This window comes from Sapajus apella, unplaced genomic scaffold, assembly GCF_009761245.1.
Source record: "Sapajus apella isolate SASKATOON/1434 unplaced genomic scaffold, GSC_monkey_1.0 scaffold2, whole genome shotgun sequence".
Taxonomy (NCBI): domain Eukaryota; kingdom Metazoa; phylum Chordata; class Mammalia; order Primates; family Cebidae; genus Sapajus; species Sapajus apella.
The window spans coordinates 25,289,653-25,312,437 of NW_022436942.1; the positions used below are offsets into that span (position 1 = coordinate 25,289,653).

The 22,785-nt window shown below is 45.3% G+C and overlaps 2 protein-coding genes across 18 annotated transcripts in view; one reads left to right on the plus strand and one right to left on the minus strand.

The window, feature by feature from the left end:
- Positions 1–5,747, plus strand: part of CSRNP2 (cysteine and serine rich nuclear protein 2) — a 21,212-nt gene extending 15,465 nt beyond the window's left edge. For all 5 annotated transcript variants that reach the window (XM_032284842.1, XM_032284835.1, XM_032284810.1 and 2 more), the window contains exons 4-5: positions 1,183–1,479; positions 4,144–5,747. In XM_032284842.1, coding sequence (XP_032140733.1) covers positions 1,183–1,479; positions 4,144–5,067 — 1,221 coding nt within the window. In that variant the 3' untranslated portion in view covers positions 5,068–5,747. The remainder of the gene's footprint in view (positions 1–1,182; positions 1,480–4,143) is intronic.
- On the minus strand, positions 1,755–19,691 carry LETMD1 (LETM1 domain containing 1). 13 transcript variants are annotated; one of them, XM_032284860.1, is made up of 9 exons: positions 19,477–19,668; positions 18,775–18,926; positions 15,733–15,848; positions 14,408–14,490; positions 12,274–12,460; positions 12,051–12,152; positions 11,794–11,946; positions 10,507–10,603; positions 1,755–1,888 (listed from the first exon to the last, which is right to left on the minus strand). In XM_032284860.1, exons 1-9 carry the CDS (start codon positions 19,596–19,598, stop codon positions 1,863–1,865), a joined length of 1,038 nt encoding a protein of 345 aa, XP_032140751.1. In that variant the 5' UTR covers positions 19,599–19,668; the 3' UTR covers positions 1,755–1,862. The 13 variants fall into 13 exon arrangements, with proteins under 13 accessions (XP_032140751.1, XP_032140746.1, XP_032140772.1 ...); XM_032284855.1 differs by lacking the exon at positions 1,755–1,888 and adding an exon at positions 9,080–9,562 and having other exon boundaries at positions 19,477–19,666; XM_032284881.1 differs by lacking the exon at positions 1,755–1,888 and adding an exon at positions 9,080–9,562 and having other exon boundaries at positions 15,733–15,852; positions 19,584–19,649.
- Positions 19,692–22,785: the final 3,094 nt, after the last annotated feature.

A 22,785-nucleotide genomic window follows, 5' to 3' on the forward strand; every position in this document is an offset into this window, starting at 1 on the left:
ACTCTGTCTCAAAAAAAAAAAAAAAAAAAGATCCTGTAGCCTTTTGCTATACTTTAATGTGCGCTTTTTTTTTCAAGAAGGTAGTTTTGCATTCAATGGGTGCAAGCTGAAGAGTGTTTCACATTTTTCTGTATATCCAAGGATCATCCAGTCATTCATATACCTTTTCCTCTCTGTGTTAGAAGGCAAGTGAGCATAAATTAGGTGACACAGGCCGGGCGCGGTGGCTCAAGCCTGTAATCCCAGCACTTTGGGAGGCCGAGGCGGGTGGATCACGAGGTCAAGAGATCGAGACCATCCTGGTCAACATAGTGAAACCCCGTCTCTACTAAAAATACAAAAATTAGCTGGGCATGGTGGCGCGTGCCTGTAATCCCAGCTACTCAGGATGCTGAGGCAGGAGAATTGCCTGAAGCCAGGAGGCGGAGGTTGCGGTGAGCTGAGATCGCGCCATTGCACTCCAGCCTGGGTAACAAGAGCGAAAACTCCGTCTCAAAAAAAAAAAAAAAAAAAAATTAGGTGACACATATCTGGAAATGGAGGATATGTTTGTGGAAATAGATTTTCGTGTAGGAGGGAAGATGAGACAGGTTTTTGAGAAGCTTGGACCCAGAAAGGTGATGCTATATGAGATGTCCTGTCTTCCCACTCTGGATTTATTCTTTTGACCTGCACTAGCAAATATAGTAGCCAGTAGTCACGTATGGTCATTCAATTAAAATTATGTAAATTGGGCTGGCACAGTGGACCCCAGCACTTTGGGAAGCCAAGGTGTGTGGATCACTTGAGGCCAGGAGTTCAAGGCTAGCCTGGCCAACACAGTGAAACCCCATCTCTACTAAAAATAGAAAAAATTAACCAGGTGTAGTGGTTCACACCTGTAATCCAAGCTACTTGGGAGGCAGGAGAATCGCTTAAACCCAGGAGGCGGAGGTTGCAGTGAGCCAAGATTGCACACTGTACTTCCACCTGGACGACTGCCAGACTCTTTTCTCAAAAAAAATGACAGTTTTCCAGTTGCTGCGTTTCTAGTGCTCAGTAGCCACATGTGCTAGTAGCTGCCATTGTTTTGGAGAGCAGATATTCCCATGATTGCAGAAAGTTCAAGGCGCTGGGATGGTCACTGTGAGGAGGTGCGTGCCACTCATACCTATGAGGCTAACCTTTCCTGTCTCTTGGCAGCTGACCAAGAATGGGACGGTGGAGTCGGTGGAGGCCGATGGTCTGACACTGGATGATGTATCAGATGAAGATATTGATGTGGAAAATGTGGAGGTGGATGATTACTTCTTCCTGCAGCCTTTGCCCACCAAACGGCGACGGGCTCTGCTGAGGGCTTCTGGGGTCCACCGCATTGATGCTGAAGAGAAGCAAGAACTTCGAGCCATCCGCCTGTCTCGGGAAGAATGTGGTTGTGACTGCCGACTGTATTGTGACCCAGAAGCGTGTGCCTGCAGCCAGGCTGGGATTAAATGCCAGGTCAGTCCAAGTTGGCCTGAGATAGTATATCTACACCAGGGTCAGCGGGGTGAGGTGTGGGTGCCACTGAACATAGCAGGCCCATTCAGGGATGGGTTTCCTATGGCTGTGAACACTCCCAGTTCCACAACCCTCCTCCATCAACAGAGTCAGCGAAGAGCACATGGCCAGGGACGGTGGCTCATGCCTCTAATCCTGGCTATCCAGGAGGCTAAGGTAGGAGGATCTCTTGAGTCCAGGAGGTTAAGGCTGCAGTGAGCTGAGTTCACAACAGTGCACTCCAGCCTGGGTGACAGAGACCCTGTCTCTTAAAAATTTTTTTTTTGAAAAGAAAACAAGCATGACAGGATTCTTAGGCTGTGGATGTATCTCTTATCTTTGTTTCATTTCTCGAGGTGATAATAAGCAGCTGTTAGCAAGGGGATGAAGAGGAGTTAGTACATTTAACATTTAGTAATTGTTTCCTAAATATTGACTGATTCCTTGAGATAAAAGGAAGCAGGGCTAAGTGCTATGGCTCACACCTATAATCCCAGCACTTTGGGAAGCCGACGCGGGCGGGCGGATTGCTTCCCAAGAGTTCGAGACCAGTCCAGGCAACATGGCTAAACCCCATCTCTACAAAAAATACAAAAATTAGCTGGGCGTGGTGGCCTGTAGTCCCAGCTACTTAGGAGGCTAAGATGGGAGGAGGATCACTTGAGCCTGGAGGCATAGGTTGCAGTGAGCTATGATCATGGCACTATACTCCAGCCTGGGCAACAGAGCAAGACCCCATCTCAAAAAAGAAGCAGAGAACTGAGGTAGGCCTACAGATTATATCTGTGAGCACTTAGTACCTTTACTCCAATTTTGAAGAATCAAAATAGTTTTCAGAGCTTTATAATTAAGGATCAGACCTGGCCTAACAGAGCTTAAAACCAGTTTCCTGAAAGAGAAAGTATCATCTCTTGTTGGCCCGCCCCCCCTTTTTTTTTTGAAGATGGAGTCTCGTTCTGTTGCATAGGCTGGAGTGCAGTGGCGAGATCTCAGCTTACTACAACCTCCGCCTCCCGAGTTCAAGCAATTCTCACACCTTAGCCTCCCAAGTAGATGGGATTGCAGGTGCGCACCACCATGCCTGGCTAATTTTTTGCATTTTTAGTAGAGACAAGGTTTCATTGTGTTGGCCAGGATGGTCTGGAACTCCTGACCTCAGGTGATTACTGCCTGCCTTGGCCTCCTGTAGTGCTGGGGTTACAGGGGTGAGCCACCATGCCTGGCCCCTTGTTGGCCTTCTGATGGGGGACAGTTTAAGACACATTTCAGCTGAAATTTTCAGCTGAAAATAGCAATACCGTCCCAAAGAAGGAAATTTATCTGGAACTTGATTACTGAGGGTGTAATACTGAGTCCTTGTGGTTGGTTTTCTCTTAACTCATCCTTTCCTTGTTTTTAGATTCGTAACAAATAGATATAGTAGATCTGGCTAAACACTGCTTTTCAGACTAAAGTCCCATACTGAGTTATTGTGTTACATACACACCTGAGAACAGTCCTAAGAATTGATGCAACTGGGCCTGGCATGGTAGCTCACACCTATAACCAGCAGTTTGGGAGGCTGGGCTGGAAGGATTGCTTGAGCCTAGGAGTTTGATGCTAGCCTGGGCAACATAGCAAGACCCTGTCTCTACAGAAAATTTTAGAGTTAGCTAGATGTAGCATGCCTGTAGTTCTAGCTACTCAAGAGGCTGAGGTGAAAAGGTCACTTGAGCCTAGGATTGCTCTAGGCTGCAGTGAGCCATGATGGTACCACTGCACTCCAGCCTGGGCAACAGAGCAAGACGCTATCTCCAAAGGGGAAAAAAGTGATATAACTGGAGTGGAGATTTCTTAAAAAAAAAGACATTGTGATTTGTACATGCTTATCTGCTTACTTGTGGTTTTAATTTTTCCTTTTATTTGTGGTTTATGTGTTTTCCGGTTTGGAATACGAAAGTGATAAGGAGGTAGAAAGCATCTCCTTTCCAGATTTCCCTGGTCTGTAAGTTAATTATCTTGGCAACTGCTTCAGAACTAAACTGGTCAACCCTCAGGGAAAATAAAGCAGGTAGCTAAACAACTGGCCAGTGTTTGAACCGGCATTCTAGCACCTTAGCAAACTAAGGCACATTTGCTTAGTTTCCCCAGAGTGTATTTCTTTGAAGTCACAAGATCTTCCACTCACTCTCCCATGCCTGTCATTGCAGAAGGCCGCAGGCTTGGGTCCAGCCTTTTGTTGTCTCAGTGAACCAGGTAAGTTCTGAAAGTCTCTGAGGTACATAAATTTCCTCTGTGAGAACAATCAGCATTCAGAGAAGTATCTCTGGACTCTAACTGGAAGGACCCTGTGATGTGATTTTTATCTACTTTTTATTTAGAAGAGGAAACAAAGCCCTAGAGAGATAAATGATTCTCTTGAGGTCACACCACTAATTAATGGCTGAGCTGGAATTGAAATGCAAGTGGTCTGATAACTACCATCTAGTGTTCTGTTAGCTCACACTGCATGTTATGCTTTGAATTGTTGCTTTTCTCTTTATAAGGAGACCTCAAATCCCAGCTGCCTGTTTGCCCGCTAATGTCTCCTATCTCCAGTTAGGACTGTTGGTCTCATCTTCCCCCCACCTCCTTGTCCCCTCTCAGGTGGATCGCATGTCCTTTCCGTGTGGCTGCTCCCGGGATGGCTGTGGGAACATGGCTGGGCGCATTGAATTTAATCCAATCCGGGTCCGGACTCATTATCTCCACACCATTATGAAGCTGGAGCTGGAGAGCAAGCGACAGGTGAGCCGCCCAGCAGCCCCAGATGAGGAGCCCTCCCCCACTGCCAGTTGCAGCCTGACTGGAGCACAGGGCTCTGAGACCCAGGACTTCCAGGAGTTCATTGCTGAGAATGAGACAGCAGTGATGCACCTGCAGAGTGCAGAGGAACTGGAGCGGCTCAAGGCAGAAGAAGATTCCAGCGGCTCTAGTGCCAGTCTGGACTCGAGCATCGAGAGCCTGGGTGTGTGCATCTTGGAGGAGCCCCTGGCTGTCCCCGAAGAGCTGTGCCCAGGCCTTACAGCCCCCATTCTCATCCAGGCTCAGCTGCCCCCAGGCTCCTCTGTCCTATGCTTTACCGAGAACTCAGACCACCCAACTGCCTCAACGGTGAATAGCCCATCCTACTTGAACAGTGGGCCCCTGGTCTATTATCAAGTGGAGCAGAGGCCAGTCTTGGGAGTGAAAGGAGAGCCTGGTACAGAAGAAGGCTCAGGCTCCTTCCCAAAGGAGAAGGATCTGAATGTCTTCTCTCTCCCTGTTACCTCACTGGTGGCTTGTAGCTCCACAGACCCAGCTGCCCTCTGTAAATCAGAGGTGGGGAAAACACCCACCCTAGAAGCGCTATTGCCCGAAGATTGTAACCCTGAGGATCCTGAAAATGAAGACTTCCGCCCTTCCTGGTCTCCCGCAAACCTCCCCTTCCGCACAGACAATGAAGAGGGCTGTGGGGTGGCGAAGACCTCTCAGCAGAATGAGGATCGGCCCCCTGAAGAGTCTTCCTTAGAACTCCCTCTGGCAGTGTGACAGGTCCTGGAGGTCCTGCCTCTTACCCATTCTCTATTTATTCCCTTATTTTATCTAACGCCATTTCAAAACAAAACTGTAGAAGCAGCTGCTGCTCCCATGTTGTTATTGGGGTCTTTGGGGAATGGGTGGGAAAGGATTGTTTGAGTATTTTTTAAAAGGGAAACAGTTCCAAGGAGACCAGCCCCAGCTTGACCTGGGGATAGTCTTGGGCAGAGAAGGCTGCATAGTGCTGAACACTGAGCTTTCTGGGCCACTGGAAGAAAGAACTAGGATCTCACAGAAGAAGCTGGGTAACTCAAGCAGCTCTTCTTTCTATAGGGACCAGAACACGAGATTTGAAGAGCATGGCAAAGCCCCTTCTCTCCCAAGCCCCAGCAGAGTACAAGCTCGTTTTTCTCAGTGGTTATTCCGATATCCCATTTTGGTATGTCATAATACTTCAACTGGAAAGTCACCTGGTCAAGTCTAGGGAGGAGGGAGTGGAAGGGTCTCTGCTTCTGTACAAAATCTCCAGGATTTACAAAAATTTAACCTGGTGTCCTTCAATCCCCTATTTGGTGAATAAGTTAATATTTGACATGTTTGGTGTTCTCTGACCTGTTCCCCACACTGGGGATTCCAGGTCTGTAACTTGAATTGCTTCTTCCACATGTTCTTTAGTACTAGAGTTCAACTTGTCTATGTGTCTTTTTTTCCCTCCATCCGTTTTCCTTTGGAGAAAAAAAGCTGGATTGGCTGGGGATGTGGTACAAAGAGCCTGAGCCTTCTGTACATGTCTGACACCAGCACTGTCGGGCAGCTTTAGGCTGGAGCTCACCCATCCCACAGGAGGCCTATGTGGAACATTAACTGTGGCCAAAGGAGGCAGCGGGAACAGGCTGCTTGCTATCTGGAAAGATGACTTATTTGTGCTGTGCTTGTTTTTTCACCCAGGTTTTTCCCTCTTTGTGAGATCTGAGCTTTAATGGAATGTAGGATGTGGCAATCTTAAAAGTCACCAACCGGTTTTTGTTCTTTTTTCCTGTACCTTCATGGTCCTTCTTCAACATAGCCGGTTAGAGAGTTCTTACACTGTTCCAGTTCAATTCCAAGAATTGCAAATGTAGGCCAGGCCTGGTGGCTCACGCCTGTAATCCAAGCACTTTGGAGGCCAAGGCAGGCGGATCACCTGAGGTCGGGAGTTCAAGACCAGCCTGACCAACATGGTGAAACCCTGTCTTTAAAAAAAAAAAAAAATTGCAAATGTTTATTGGACCCCTCCATCTTGATGATATGTAAAAATTTGAAGCCAAACCAGTTCTTAAATGCCACATGCAACTCCTAGATTCTAAAGGCTTCAAGTTCTAATTATAACCTTTGAAGTGTATAGAATGGAACTCATTCAGTTTGATTCAGTTCTTACCTCTGTCAGGGGAATACTGTTCCTATTCATCCTATGTTCTAAGATCTCCCCCACTGAATACCACTGATTCCTTTTATTAGCAAAGTGATCTCTGTCTCTGCTCTAAAATGGAGGGAGTAAGGAGCACAACTGTTCCTCTCAAGCATCCTTTACCCCATACTTCACTTCTGGTATGGTTTATTACCACAAAAGAAAACAGTGAAAAACTATGTGTTGTTGGGGGGAGACACTACTCCGACTTACCTTGCTCATAAAGCCTTTTCTGGTGGGATTTATTAAGGAGGCCCTGGTGTCCTACAGAAACCATCATGTATGTCGCAGCAGCATTTCACCCCCAAAGTCTCTAAACTCTGAGCCTGAAAGGATTTGTATTTAATACACATACATCTTTTAGTTAATTCTGCCTTTCCTATTCATTCCAGTTTTTGCTTGGTTTTATGTTTGGAGGGGACATAAGTACATAGGTCCTTATCTCTCCCCATCCCCTAGTCTCGTGAAACAGAGTTGAGAGTCTTCAGTACCTTAGATCTAGAAGCTCTCCAGAATTGAGCTATACTCCCCAACATTAGACTGGTACCCTCAAACGAAGCTTAATTGGAAATTTGGCTTTATGGAGAAAATAATCTTTTTCAAAGATTGTAAAGATTGTGTCGGAAGGGGAGGGTAAGGTCTGCACATTGCCTCTGCAGGAAGGCTCCGGTTTAGGAAGTAGATTCCAGCGGCACAATGAGGAACACATTAGCTTTTCGGATCAAACCAGGACTATGAATCTGTAATTATTAAGCTCATTGCCAACCCACAACATGTTTGATGTTTCTGAAAACCTGTAGTTTCTTCATCTAAGTCCATCCCTTCATTAACTCTACAGTTGTGACTCACACTGATCCCAAACTTTTGAGTGCTAAATATTAACATTTAGCATTAACTGTCTTGTCAAGCAAAAGGCTTCTACAACCTAGTCCATCTCACTTCTGGTGCTACCTGAGTTTGACAGAATTCTAGCTCATGGTTGCTAGGAAAGCTAGGCCTCTGGTCATAGAAGCAGATAGCTTCAGTCCCAGTCTAGGTCTAGATAAAAGAAATGACTCTTATCACAACGCTTATTATTTTCCAATCTCCTTTCTCACATACTGTACACAGGTAGTAGTTTCAATGTGAATCCAAAGCTTGTCTGGTTCTCTGAAAAAAATTTTTTTCCCCTTTAGGTTATTTACATTGTGATAATGCTGTATTTAAAGAGAATATTTAAATGTAATATTAAAGAAATAATCAAAAGAATGGTGTGTTACTCTGTCTTGGCAGGCCACAATTCAGTTACTTGTTAGAAAAAGGATGCTTCTCCAGCTTCGTTATAAAACTAATTAGGTCAGTTAGGAATTAATGTTAACAATAGAAACATTTTGTGATGGAAAAATAGAATATTCTCTTTGGAGCACCAAGAGGTGGACTCACTTCATCTGCCCTTGTGTACCTGTTCAGCTGAAGCAGGTCTTGCTCCTGTGTTGTTGGAGCTTTGCCCTATCCCTACTCTGGGCTCCCATTTTCTCATTCCATTAATTTTAGGAAATTCTTTTTTCCTTCTTATCACCTTAAAGTGTCCAGCAAGAAGATCAACTTCAAATCAGTTCCTGCAAAATTTCCATCAGAAGGTTATATTCCAACCAATTAAATCCCCATTTGTTAGGTTATGTCAGTCATGTAAAAGGAGACTCAGCAAAGTGATTAGAGTATGCATACGTCATTTCCATCGACAGGTTTCAAGCAGTCTTTACTTGGGTTTAAAAACAGTGCTTCATGCATTTACAATAAGTTATTACAGAACTATAAGCCACTGATGCACACACAAAAGCTAAACCTAACTTACTAACTTGATGCACACCTCTCCTGATCTCCTCAGGCTGGGCAGTAGTACATTACAGGTTTGATTCATGGCCCAAAGAAGGCAGCCACTGTCAGTTACAGTTGGATTGCTGTATCACAGTGGAGGCAGCAAATTGTTGATTACAGGGGCTGTAATACAGCCCAGAAAAGACAATGGAGAGTGAAGGCTTGAAACATTGGAAAGGGGTCAGGAAGCGCTTGTACTTCCTGTTATCTTTTCCAATAGAATATTCCTGCAAGTTACTCATCAAAAAAAAAGTCAGCCAGCCATGGTGCCTCACACCTGTAATCCCAGAACTTTTTGAGGCTGAGGCAGGTGGATCACCTGAGGTCAGGAGTTCAAGACCACACTGGCCAACATGGCAAAAAGCCATCTCTATTAAAATTACAAAAATTGGCCAGGCGTGGTGGTGGGTGCCTGTAATCCCAAATACTCAGGAGGCTGAGGCAGAGAGAACTGCTTAAAACCCAGGAGGCAGAGGTTGCAGTGAATTGAGATTGTGCCATTGCACTTTAGCCTGGGCGATACAGCAAGACTCTGTCTCAAAAAAATAAAAAGGTGTTGAAAGGGTTTGAAAAGGAAGTGATTAGCCCATGCCAGTGAGGCAGACAAAGAAAACAACTTGATTTTTGGTCATATCAGAAAGGATGGAGGGAAACACTGAAGTACAAGCATGGACACGAGTGCTCTAGCCAAAGAAGAGTTCTGGCTAGGCACAGATTCTTTAACAGCAACAACAAAAACCCACAGATGGAAGTAACAGGGAAGTGGATCAGCCCTAAGCCAAATAAGGATTCCCACCTGGGGCGAAAGCTGACTTCCTAGGATATGAACTGAACACACCACAGTAAAAGCCCAGCAGAGGCTGCTGCCAGTTCCAGCTATTAGTAATTATGAGGGGGACGGGATGACGCCTTCTATGGGCCACGCTTGACAAGAGGGTTTGTTTCAGTTCTCGCCATAAGCGGAATGTCTGCAGTTCCCACATATGTGCCATGCTGTGAAGCCCAAGGCACCTGCTCCTCTCTACGTCCCACACACTTAACAATGCACACAGACTTCACTAGCAAGTGCTGTTTGGTCCCGCACTGCTACACTATGTGACTGCAAGACAACGCCATCCACTCCATGGTTCACTCAGCGCCTTGTCCCAAGGTAGTTGGTGGAGAGCAGGACCACGTTGTGCAGCAAGAGAGACAGCTCAGCTTCTGAAAACACCACAGTGTTAGTGATTTGGCTTGGGAACACTCTGCCTTATAACTGCCTTGTTATATATGGCTTTAGCCTGCAGGCAGGAAGCCAAGTGCAGGGAGGGGTGGTATTAAGAAGCTGTTATTCTTGAAGTTCCCCTTCTTTGTTTCAGCCCCTGTAAGCATGCCTTCCTTTCCTTCTACTATATATTCCTGTTGACTCAACCTCTATTTCTCATGTGACTACAGTAGAAAATTCAGAGATGGTAATGGTACTAAGCTCTGGTCGCCTTGGAGTCTTCTGGTAGAATTTGGTGCTCTGGGGACACTTCTCAGCTTCAAGATTAGTAGGCCTACCCTAACATCCAAAGACCCAGAAAACATCAAGACCTAGGCTAAACAGGAACCAACAAACCTAATACCCTCAGATACTTTTTGTTTGGTCACCAGACTGTTTTTGTTTTGAGTTTGAATGCCTTTAGACCAATACTTCTGAACAGAGACAATCCTGCCTCTCTCCTCCCCACCCCCAGGACATTTGGCAATGTCTGGAGACATTTTGGTTGTGACAGCTGCAGGTGAAGGGGTGCTATTGGCATCTAGTGGGCAGAGGCTAGTGAAACTGCTATAATAAGTACCTATAAAGCACAGGACAGCCCCCCATAAGAAAGTGCCAAGGTTGGAAAATTGATTCACACGAGCATGCATTCACTCTTATGTTCCCACAGTCCCCACTACTCCCTCTTGTCCTACAGCCTACTTCATTACCTGCCCAGGCATGATAGGCATGTGAGTTTGTGCCCTTTCAATTAGACATAGATAGATAGATAGATAGATAGATAGATAGATAGATAGATAGATAAGGGTCTCATAATACTCAATAATTAACTTCAAAATGACCTCAGAATAAAATATAAAAGTGACTTGGATTTTAGTGGTATAACCACAGAAAAGTGTTTTACCTTTCAGGCTGCAGGAAATCTGCAGCCATTCTCCCAGCCAAGTTCGACACCTGTCTTCACCAATATGGGTAGAATTCAGGCCACGGAGATAACAAGCCTATACCACTCAGAAGAGAAATGGTCCTTAATAATCATTGAGTGAGTTGCCATGGAAATGGAAATCGACAAACAATCCTAAATCTCCTTTAAATAAATTACAATCTCATCCCCACATGAAGCCTTTCCTCATGGCAATTTGAAAACCAGTGATGGACAAGATGACAAGCAAAGAGTTCTATCTAATCTAAAACAGTAGGTCTAAACCGCAGTATCCTTGCTTTCTGAAGTGCCCGAAGAAAAGAAATGCAAACCAAAATTACTGTGGGCAATTCCTTCCCCCTAGTTAAGTTCATTGAGAAAAAAGACATAGAAATGAGGCAAGAAACTGGGCACAGTGGCTCATGCCTGCAATCCCAACACTTTGAAAGGCCGAGGTGGGAGGCTCGCCTGAGCCCAGGAGTTCAAGACCAGCCTGGGCAACACTCAGACCCTGTCTACAAAAATAAATTTTATTTATTTATTTATTTATTTATTTTATTATTATTTTTTTTTTTAGACAGTCTCACTCTATCACCCAGGTTGAAGTGCAGTAGTACAACCTTTGCTCACTGCAATCCACAGCCTGGGTTCATGCAATTCTTGTGTCTCAACCTCCCAAGTAGCTAGGATTACAGGCATGTGCTGCTGCTCCTGGCTAATTAAAAAATAATTTTTAAAAAGGCCAGGAGCAGTGGTTCACACCTATAATCCCAGCACATTGGGAGGCTGAGATGGGAGGGTCACTTGAGGCCAAGAGTTCGAGACCAGCTTGGTCAATATAGTGAGACCCCATCTCTACTAAAAAATAAATAGGCTGGGTGCAGCAGCTCACACCTGTACTCTCAGCACTTTGGAAGGCCAAGGTGGGTGGATCACTTGAGGCCAGGAGTTTGAGACCAGCCTGGCCAATATGGTGAAACCCCATCTCTATTAAAAATACAAAAATTAGCTGGGCATGGTGGCATGTGCCTGTAGTCCCAGCTACTCGGAGGCTAAGGCAGAAGAATCACCTGAACCAGGGAGGCGGAGGTTACAGTAAGCTGAGATCGTGCCACTGCACTCCAGCCAGGGCAAGGGCAAGAGTGAAACTCCATCTCAAACTCAAATTCAAACTCAAAAAAAAAGCAAGACAAGGATCCCCTGTAAATCTCCAGCCTGCTGTAGGCTCAGAAGTACACCAAGGGTTAAGGGTTGATGTCAAGCTCTTACCGATTTTACTTCCTCAGCAGTCAGCTGGCCAATCCCCAGCTTTGCCAAAGCCTGGTCCAGTTGGTGAATCACAGTTGTATGAGTCTTCAAACGATGTCTTAACAAGGGAGGCGGCAGGTAAGGTGTGAGAAGCATGGCTCGGCTCAAGGCTTTCTGTAACACAACCACATAGGAGGGGAAAGGCAAATAGAATGAGCTCAAGCAAAGATCTGAAACATGGTGAGGCTATGGAAAAGACAAGGCCTCAAAGTGCTCACCACGTGAAAAGCCTGGAGTTGGTTCATGCCCAGAGGATGGTTAGAGAAACACTCTCTCAGAGCCAAGATATCACGTATTGCTGGGTGGAAACCATGCTGTATCTTGGAAGAGGTAAGAGATTGGTAGATGTTAGGAAAGTCCTGACTACCCCTCTTACCTAGTTTTAGTGCACACTGATCTAACAAGATCCACGTTTGTAGGAAGGGTGAACTGCAGGAATACCTTGGTGCACAGATCTGTCAGATGCCACCGGAGTCCTGTATCAGAAATGAGAGGGATGACCTTTTCTAAATAACTAATGATTTCTGGGTGGGACTGCTTCCGGAAAGCATGATAGATATCTAAGAAATCAGTTTGCTGTTTTGGGGTCCAGAAATGCCTGATCAGTAGTTGCCTGGGAAACAGGTACCTGAAAGGAGAAAGAATCACACACTCACTTGCTGAAACTGGCTCCTTTCAGAGGAGACCAAAGAAAGCATTTGGTAGACATGAACACTAGGAAGAAGAGATAAGATACCATTTCCTACCTCAGTATTCTTTTTCTTTTTTAATTTTTTTTTCAAGAGACAGGGTCCCCTGTGTCACCCAGACTGGAGTGCAGTGGCATGATCACAGCTCACTGCAGCCTCAACCTCCTAGGCTCAAGCAATCCTCCCACCACAGCCTACTGAGTAGCTGGGACTACAGGCACAGGCCACCATACCCAGCTAGGTTTAAAATTTTTTTTGCAGAGACAAGGTCTGGCTATATTGCCCAGGGTGGTCTCAAACTTCTGGCCTCAAGCAATTTTCCTGCCTCAGTCTCCCAAAGTTCTAGGATTACTAGTAAGAGCCACCACAGTCAGCCCTTTTTCTTAAGTGACTCTCAGACCAAAGTTTGTAAGACACATTGAAGCACAATTTCAAGCAACATTACTGAAATGCGATGTGAAAGAAAGGACGAGTAGAATGGCCTGGCATGCAGCAATCAGATATAATGACTCCTTTTGAACTAAAGCATATGAAGAACATGCTTTGGACAGAGCGGCAGCCTGACCTGGACACTATATGTGATGCTGACAATCTAACTATAGTACAGTCCTTACGTATACACAGTATATAAAAGGCAATCAATTTGTTTGTCTGTTTTTGAGACGGAGTCTTGCTCTGTCACCCAGGCTGGAGTGCAGTGGCGTGATCTCAGTTCACTGCAACCTCCACCTCTTGGGTTGAAGCAATTCTACTGCCTCAGCCTCCAGAGTAGCTGGGATTACAGGCGGGTGCCACCACACCTGGCTAATTTTTTGTATTTTTGGTAGAGATAAGGTTTCATCATGTTAGCCAGGCTGGTCTCGATCTCCTGACCTTGGCCTCCCAAAGTGCTGGGATTACAGGCGTGAGCCACCACGTCCAGCCGCAATTTGTTTTTTAATTCATTTATTTCCATGTTTGGTTGTTTTAAAACATGACCACAAATTCTCTGGCACTCCTCTTATGGAGGGATGATGTCTACATCCTCCCTTTTTTTCAATCTAGGTGACTGATTCAGTCAACAGAACAGAGCAGCAGTGAGTCCATGTGACCTTCAAGACAAGGTTATAGAGTCACGTAGATTCTTATGCACTAGAACCCTCACTCTTGGAGCCCTGAGCTGCCATGTAAGAAGTCCCACTATCCTGAGGCTGCCATACTGAAGAAGCCACTTGTGGGCACTCTGGTTCATAGTTCTAGCCGTGTAGCCATCCCTGCCAGGGCACCAGACCTAAGAGTGACTTTGGACCTTCCAGACTAGTCCATTCAGCAGCTAAATATCACTAAAGAACTTCTGTCAACATTACATGGAAGAGAGAAGTCAATCGCCCACTTAGCATTGCCCAAATTCTTGACCTACAAAATCATGCAAATGATTTATACTACTGTTTTATGCTATTAAGTTTTGAGGTTATTTGTTATACAGCAATAGATAATTAATGACATGCAAGATCACAGTTTAGAAATGTCATTCTTGGTTATGAAGTAATAAGAACATGTTATCAGAATATGAAGTACACTTTTTTTCCATGGAAATTAGTCCAAAATTGCTCTCTCTTGGGGAGTGAGTTGCTGCCTCTATGGATAATGGAGAAGGTCATTATCTTATTTCACATCACTCAGGGCAGCTAAGAGATAGGGAGAGTCTAGGCCACCTGCACCTCTAGCTGAGATGTGTCCCAGTAACCAAGGTCTTCCTGAGTGGCTTTTAAGAACCTTGGGATAATGAGAAGACTGGAGGAGAAGTTTGATAACTTCTGAAATGAAAAGTTCTGCTTAAAATAATTCTTAATTTTTAAAAATTGATACATCTTCAAGATGTTGGGAAGATAGAAGTCTGTACTCACATTAGTAGGAAGACCAGGTAGTTGGCAAAAGGTGGAATGGAAATTATACCTAGGAAAAGACACTTGGTGACGTCTTGGCGGAACTAAGCAGAAATAAACACAGATGCAGTTTTAACCCAAATAAGTTATTAATACAATAGACAATCCCTCCACCCACCGTACAGTAAACTTCCATTACAGCCCAGAACAAGGACCAAATTTATTTCTTTTTTATTTTTTGAGACAGAGTCTTGTTCTGTCACCAGGCTGGAGTGCAGTGGTGTGATCCTGGCTCACTGCAACCTCCGCCTCCTGGGTTCAAGTGATCCTCCTGCCTCAGCCACCCAGGTAGCTGGGATTACAGGCTGGCACCACCACACCAGGCTAATTTTTGTATTTTTAGTAGAGATGGAGTTTTGCCATGTTGAACAAGCTGGTATCAGTCTCCTGAGCTCATGTGATCTGCCCACCTCGCCTCTCAAAGCGCTGGGATTATAATCATGAGCCACTGCACGTGGTCCCGAAGATTATTTCTAACTACTTCTGAATGGTTAGTTCCTTGAGGACAAAACCTCTGATTTGGTTACTTCTGTATCCCAAATAATGGTCAGTACAGACCCTGACATTATAGCAAATCTTTCAGCGAACTCTTCCTGATCTGCAGAATGGGTCCTAGATTCTTACTCTCAGCTTCAAAACTAGCCATCAAGTTACCACCTAATACTATTTTTGTGATGCCCTTTGAATCCTTGCAGACTTTTTTTTTTTTTTTTGAGATGGAGTTTTGCTCTTGTTGCCCAGGCTGGAGTGAAATGGCACAATCTTTGCTCACTGCAACCTCCACCTCCTAGGTTCAGGCAATTCTCCTGCCTCATCCTCCCGAGTCACTGGGATTACAGGCACCTGCCACCACACTCAGCTAATTTTTGTATTTTTAGTAGAGACGGGGTTTCAACATGTCGGCCAGGCTGGTCTCAAATTCCTGACCTCAGGTGATCCACCCACCTCGGCCTTCCAAAGCGCTGAGATTATAGGCGTGAGTCACCTTGCCCACCCGCTCTTGCAGACTTTCATATGTTCAAAAACTAACTGGATTTTAGTGTTCACAACTTTTGTTCATCAAGTATGCCAGAAATTCTATGGCGCTCTTGCTGTGGAAGGTTACAACTCTGGATGAACCCAATTCTTACAAATAATCTGATGCCTCATTCAGTTCAATATTTGGTTCTCATGGCAAAGGGCAAAAGTTTGATCAATCATGAACAAAGGAAAGAAAAAACCTTGAGATCTTGATTAAATGTAATTACCTCACCATGAGCTTCTGGATATCTGCCCCTGGCCCATACCTGTCTCAAATGCTCCATCTCCCGGTACGGAAGTTGATGAAACTCTATATTGTGATTCCACATGTTTGTCTTTATTCTTCTAGCCTTTTTGGCATCAGCCCATAACATCCGAAATCCTGCCTCATTAAAGTAGAGGACAGAGTGTGATGTTATCCCAGTTTGAATCTTAACCACAGCTTCCTACTCCATGTTCAATCACATGCAAACACTCTTGCCCCTCCTCAACAATAGAAACTAGGTAACTTGAAACTCTTGAGATTAACCCAAATCTCTTTTCAAACCTTTTTCCCCTAGCACATCGCCTCTCTTCTAGCTAAATTGGGCTTCCGTAATCTGCTATAGAATGGTCTCCCTCTTCAGTTTCATTGCTCAATCCTTTTTATTTTTTTGTTTATTTATTTATTTATTTATTTATTTTGAGACACAGTCTCACTCTTGTTACCCAGGCTGGAGTGCAATGGCCCGATCTCGGCTCACTGCAACCTCCGCATCCTGGGTTCAGGCAATTCTCCTGCCTCAGCCTCCTGAGTAGCTGGGATTACAGGCACACGCCACCATGCCCAGCTGAATTTTTGTATTTTTTAGTAGAGACGGGGTTTCACCATGTTGACCAGGATGGTCTCGATCTCTTGACCTCGTGATCCACCCGCCTCGGCCTCCCAAAGTGCTGGGATTACAGGCGTGCGCCACCGTGCCCGGCCTCATCAATCCTTTTTAAAAACCAAGCTCCCTAACCTCAGAAAGTCTTGCTAAATTAACCCTTTGTATTCCCCGGCCAGATATTAGTTATCTCCTTTCTGGAACTTTTTTTGTTTTTTTTTTTTTGAGATGAAATCTCACTCTGTTGCCCAGGCTGGAGTGCAGTGGTGTGATTTTGCCTCACTGCAACCTCCACCTCCCAGGTTTATGCAATTCTTCTGCCTCAGCCTCCCAAGAAGCTGGGATTACAGGCAGGTGCCATCAAGCCTGGCTAATTTTTTATTGTTAGTAGAGGTGGGGTTTCACCATGTGATCAGGCTGGTCTCAAACTCCTGACCTCAAGCGATCCACCTGCCTTAGCCTCCCAAAGTGCTAGAATTACAGGCATGAGCCCCTGCGCCCAACCTGAAACACTTTTTTTTTTTTTTTTTGAGATGGAGTCTTGCTCTGTCGCTCAGGCTGGAGTGCAGTGGTGCTATCTCGGCTCACCACAACCTCTGCCTCCCAGGTTCAACCGATTCTCCTGCCTCAGCCTCCTGAGTAGCTGGGACTACAGGTGTCTGCCACCACACCCAGCTAATTTTTATATTTTTAGTACAGATGGAGTTTCACCACGATGGCCAGGCTGATCTCGAATTCCTGACCTCATGATCCACCCAACTCAGCCTCCCAAAGTGCTGGGATTACAGGCATGAGCCACCGTGCTCAGCCAGGAACATTTTTTATTTTATTTTATTTTTCTGAGACAGAGTCTTGCTCTGTCGCCAGGCACCAGGCTGGAGTATAGTGGCGCAATCTCGGCTCACTGCAACCTCCATCTCCCAGGTTCAAGCAATTCTCCTGCCTCAGCCTCCTGAGTAGCTGGGACTACAGGCGCACACCACCACGCCCAGCTAATTTTTGTATTTTTAGTAGAGACAGGGTTTCACCATGTTGCCAGGATGGGCTCAGTCTCTTAACCTTGTGATCCACCCGTCTCGGCCTCCCAAAGTGCTGGGATTACAGGCGTAAGCCACCGCGCCCAGCCAGGAACACTTTTTAAAGTAATCTAATTCAATATATTTCTATGATTATATTTTAAATCTTCATTCTATGAAAATTCTTGCATCTATTTTGAAGGCTTACATATTTATCAATGATCTACATGTCATTACATGATGTCTCAATTGTCTTCAAAATAATACATAAGGCAAGTATATAAATGAAGATTGGCAGCCATGAGTTATGATAATGAAGTGAGGTGAATACATGGAACTTTGTTACACTGTTCTCTCTACATTTGTGTATGTTTAAAAATTTCCATAATAAAAGGTTTAAAAACAAACACAAATGCTTTCATCTCTTTCTTTCATTTGATTCTATTTATCTACATGGGAACAGAAAAAGCAGCCAATTTTATCTCCACTTTACAGATTAAGGATAAGTAATTTCTCAAGTCCATGAAGCTAGTAATAATTATGATAATGTTCAGAGTTGACAGTGAAGTACAGTGTTATGATAAAAGCATAGAGCATATTATAGGTTGGTGCAAAAGCAATTTCGGTTTTTGCCATTGAAAGACAAAAGCCCCAATTACTTTTGTACCAATCTACAATATTGTTATCTAACATTTAGATAACAATAACTAACATTTATTTGGCACTTACTAGGGATCAGGACCTGTTCCATGTACTTTACATGTGTTGAGTTTTTTATCTTCACAACCATGTGGTAAATAGGTAGGTTCTTTAACTCCCATTTTACAGATAAGAAAACCAAGGAACAGAGAAGTTAATTAATTAGTCCAATCACACAGTGATGAGCTGGGATTTGATTCAGACAATCTGGCTCCAGAGTAGACACCTGGTACTAGACATATCATCTCCTAGTAACTAAGGATCTCTGATTTGAAACAAAACATTTAGAAACCAAGTATTATGCAGTGCTATTTCCACTACAACATGCTACCTAATATAGATTCGTAACAAGGGTTAGACCTCATTTTCCTATGGGTCACAGAAAATCAATCACAGGACAGGTCTGTACAGCCATAGATTCCTGCTCTGTGCTGGACAAAAAAATTTCTACTATAGCCAGGTGTGTGGTTAAGAAAAGTATGAGAACATACCTATATTCTCCCCCCATCATGCTGCTGTCATAAGTTGTTTCTCGTAACATCTTTATAGAAACATTCTCAAGAAGCGCTAATTTATAAGAATTAGTTTAAGGCACAAGCATTTATGAAATATAAGATATCTCGGCTCACATCCCCATAGCAGAAACTGCAAATGATCTTATTTATGCGAACTCTCTGATCCTGCCCAAGAGCTGATTCAGGAATTTCTATTATGGTTTCGTTTTTACCTTTCGTGAAGATTGTGTACAGGACATAGAAGCGGGGGAAATGACGACCCAAGAAACGATGGTATTTCCCATTAATCGCTTTTGTCTTGGTCACCACATAAGATATCAAGTTCTTCACATCTGCCTTTGGAGAAAGGTGAAGCTTTGAAGACCTACAAGGAAGATCAAAGAGACTATCTGGGAACCAGTTCTAGAAGCTCCCTCACGCCTTTAGTCCCTAATGTACAGCAGGAGTCTCGGAGAATGTACGCCAAGGCTTGACACTTCTGAAATCCAAGGAAGATCTTGGGGTCAAGAAGAGATAGGCAATCAGACTGAGAAACAAAGATCAAGCAAAGGCCAGGCAGGAAAGGAACTCAGGGTATGACTCTGGAGACAGCGCAATGCTTGTGGGACAATTTGAACTGCAGGCTAAGTCAGAGAGAGGTGGAATCGAGATAGAGGCAAAACCTGAGCCGAAAAAGTGAGGCTGAAAGATGAGCTCAGGACACGCGGGGAGACCAGACAATATGGGGCACTGACAGTAGAGAGGGCCAGGAAGCCAGATCACTAGTGAGGATCGGAGTTTGAATCCTGAGCAGAAGAATAAAAATTTCAGGGCCAAGGCGTGGAACTCTGAGAATTAAGAGACAGGATGCAAGCAAGGTTCAGACACTGAGAGCCTGGACGTCAAAAATGCTTTTCTCGCTACAGGTCCCTCACCGAGGGCCCCCCCAAGCCAGGCCAGAGCGACCAAGTTGCAGCCTCCGGGTGACAAAATGTCCAGGGGTGACTGCTGAACCCCACACAGCAGCCCGAGCCCAGCACACCCTGGAGAGCGCCATCTTGACAGCGAGGGAAGGGGGAGAGGGGAGGTTGCTTTCGGGTCAAAGTTAACCGTATGTCGCGTTCGTTCGAAGACGCATGCGCCTTTTCTCAGCGCTGATTGGTAGCCTTAGTCTCCTTGGCTCCAACACAAGCCAGGAGAGGAAGGACTCAAAGACTAAGTGCTAAAGGAGGGCCAGGATTGGACACAGCAGTACTTCCTGGTTTAAAGGCGCCGGAAACAGGCTGTCCCCGAGGGAGCGAGTTCTTATACCACTGGTGTGGGTTTGCAATGCTGAGGACGCCCTCTCCTTGAGGGCCCAGTGACCCTCCGCGATTCCCTAGGGCCTCATGGCGTCCCAGCGCCGCCCTTGCCCTCTTCCTGGACGCGGGGCGTCGGGGCCTCGACTGTTAGGTACCAGATGTCAGTTTGGCAGTGCCTGGGGCCATGGCGCCTCCTGGGGGCTGGGAGGACCCGCGGCGCCCTCTAATGGTGGCGGCGTGGATAGGCCGGGAACTGTCCACTTTCCAGTCACAGTCTGGCAACGAAAGTTGGACGCCTGGGAGCGGCGCCTGTGCAGACTAAGTAGTACACTTTTTCCTTTCTTTGTCGTTTCCAGAACTAAGTTTGTGGGAAAATGGTTTTCGTTAAGCGGCTACCGAAGACCAAGCTCTGTGTCAAATGTTACTTTTCTGAGAGGATTTCTCTGACCACCCTGTCTGAAGTAGTGCCACCAAAAAAGGACACACTTCACACTTATTCTAATGTTACTCTCTCTCTCTGTTTTTTTTTTTGTTGTTGTTTGTTTGTTTTTTTGTTGTTTTTTTGTTTTCCTTTTCTGGGACAGAATCTCGCTCTGTCGCCCAGGCTCGAGTGCAGTGGCGCGATCTTGGTTCACTGCAACCTCCGCCTCCCAGGTTCAAGCGATTCTCCTGTCTCAGCCTCCCCAGTAGCTGGGACTACAGGTGTGTGCCACCACATGCGGCTAATTTTTTGTATTTTAGTAGAGACAGGGTTTCACCATGTTGGCCAGGATTGTCTTAATATCCTGACTTTGTGATCCATCCGCCTCGGCCTCCCGGAGTGCTGGGATTACAGGCATAAGCCACAACTCCCGGCCTTATATTTTGTTTATAACATCTATCACTAATAGTGTTTATATATTTGTGTCCTTGTTTGATGACTCCCTGAACTAGAATGAGGGTAAGCATCTTCTCTGCCTTCTTCATTGCTGCACCTCCAACACTTAAGTGCCATAATTAGCACATAGTAGGTGCCCAATAAACATTTTTGAATAAATAATTGAAACTAAGAAGGATTCCCAGAAGTGATACTCAACTGCCTCCAAGAGTTAGCAGTCCTCCTGGATGTATATGAATATTCAATCTTCATGGAGGGTGGTAGAGCATCCCAGGTGGGTTCCCTGGATGTAGGTTCAATCTTTGGCACTGCCATTTCTTTTCGTGAATGTTACCTTGGATATGTCACTTTAGTTCTGAGTTTATTTCCCTTATAATAGTACCTATTTTATAAGAATTCTGTGAGGCTCCAAAGAGAATACAGCTGTGAAAGCTCCCACATCTGTATAATGCCTCATGGGTCACACAGCTTTATATTAGCACAGGTTATTAATGACTGTACCACTCGTGCAGTCAGAGGAAAAGTTTTCCTGTCTTTTTTTTTTTTTTTTTTTTTGAGACGGAGTTTCGCTCTTGTTACCTAGGCTAGAGTGCAATGGCGCGATCTCGGCTCACCGCAACCTCCGCCTCCTGGGTTCAGGCGATTCTCCTGCCTCAGCCTCCTGAGTAGCTGGGATTACAGGCACGTGCCACCATGCCCAGCTAATTTTTTTGTATTTTTAGTAGAGACGGGGTTTCACCATGTTGACCAGGATGGTCTCGATCTCTTGACCTCGTGATCCACCCGCCTCGGCCTCCCAAAGTGCTGGGATTACAGGCTTGAGCCACCGCGCCCGGCAGAGGAAAAGTTTTAAAACATGGTCCTGAATCCTCACGAGTGTTGGGTAGATGGGGTGGATGGGATAAAAAGTTGACTAAGACAGCTGGCCGAGGCGACTCACACCTGTAATCCCAGCACTTTGGGAAGTGAGTGGGTGGATCACCTGAGGTGAGGAGTTCAAGACCAGCCTGGCCAACATGGTGAAACCTCGTCTCTACTAAAAATACAAAAATTAGGTAGGCATGGTGGCAGGTGCCTGTAATCTCATCTAATCAGGAGGCTGAGGCAGGAGAATCGCTTTAACCCGGGGGGCAGAGGTTGTGGTGAGCTGAGATTGCGCCACTGTACTCCAGCCTGGGCAACAGAGTGAGATTCTGTCTCAAAAAAAAAAAAGAAGAAAAGAAAGTTGACTAAGACATGGTCTCCATATTCAGGTAGTTTTGTTTTGAGACAGAGTCTCACTCTGTCGCCCAGGCTGGAGTGCAGTGGCTCAATCTCAGCTCACTGCAACCTCCACCTCCCAGATTCAAGTAATTCTCCTGCCTCAGCCTCCCAAGTAGCTGGGATTACAGGCGCCTGCCACCACACCCGGCTAATTTTTGTATTTCTAGTAGAGACGGGGTTTCACCATGTTGGGCAGGCTGGTCTTAAACTCCTGAACTCAGGTGATCTGCCCAGTTCAACCTCCCAAAGTTCTGGGATTACAGGCGTGAGACACTGTGCCTGGCCATATTCAGGCAGTTTCTGAGTCATGTCAACTACTCAACAATATTCAGCTCTAAAATTCCAGAACTCTCTTAGAAAGAAGGAGAGAAAATCAGTTTTGTGGAGAAAATAGGAAGGAACTGTGTCTGGAAGGATGGAGTAGAGGGGAAGGCATTTCATGCAATGAAAGAATGTGGCAGGAACACATGTCATTCCTCAGACTTTTTAATTTATTTATTATTTTCTTTTCGAAACAGGGTCTTGCCGTGTCGCCCAGGCTAGAGTACAGTAGTGCCGTCATGGCTCATTGCAGCCTTGATTTCCAGGGCTCAAGTGATCCTCTCACCTCAGCCTCCTGAGTAGCTAGGATTACAGACACGCATCACCACGCCCAGCTAATTTTTGTATTTTTAGTAGAGATAGGGTTTTTCCCTGTTAGCCAGGCTGGTCTTGAACTTCTGGACTCAAGCAATCCACCTGCCTTGATCTCCCAAAGTGCTGTGATTACAGACGTGAGCCACTGCACGCAGCCCTTTCCTCAG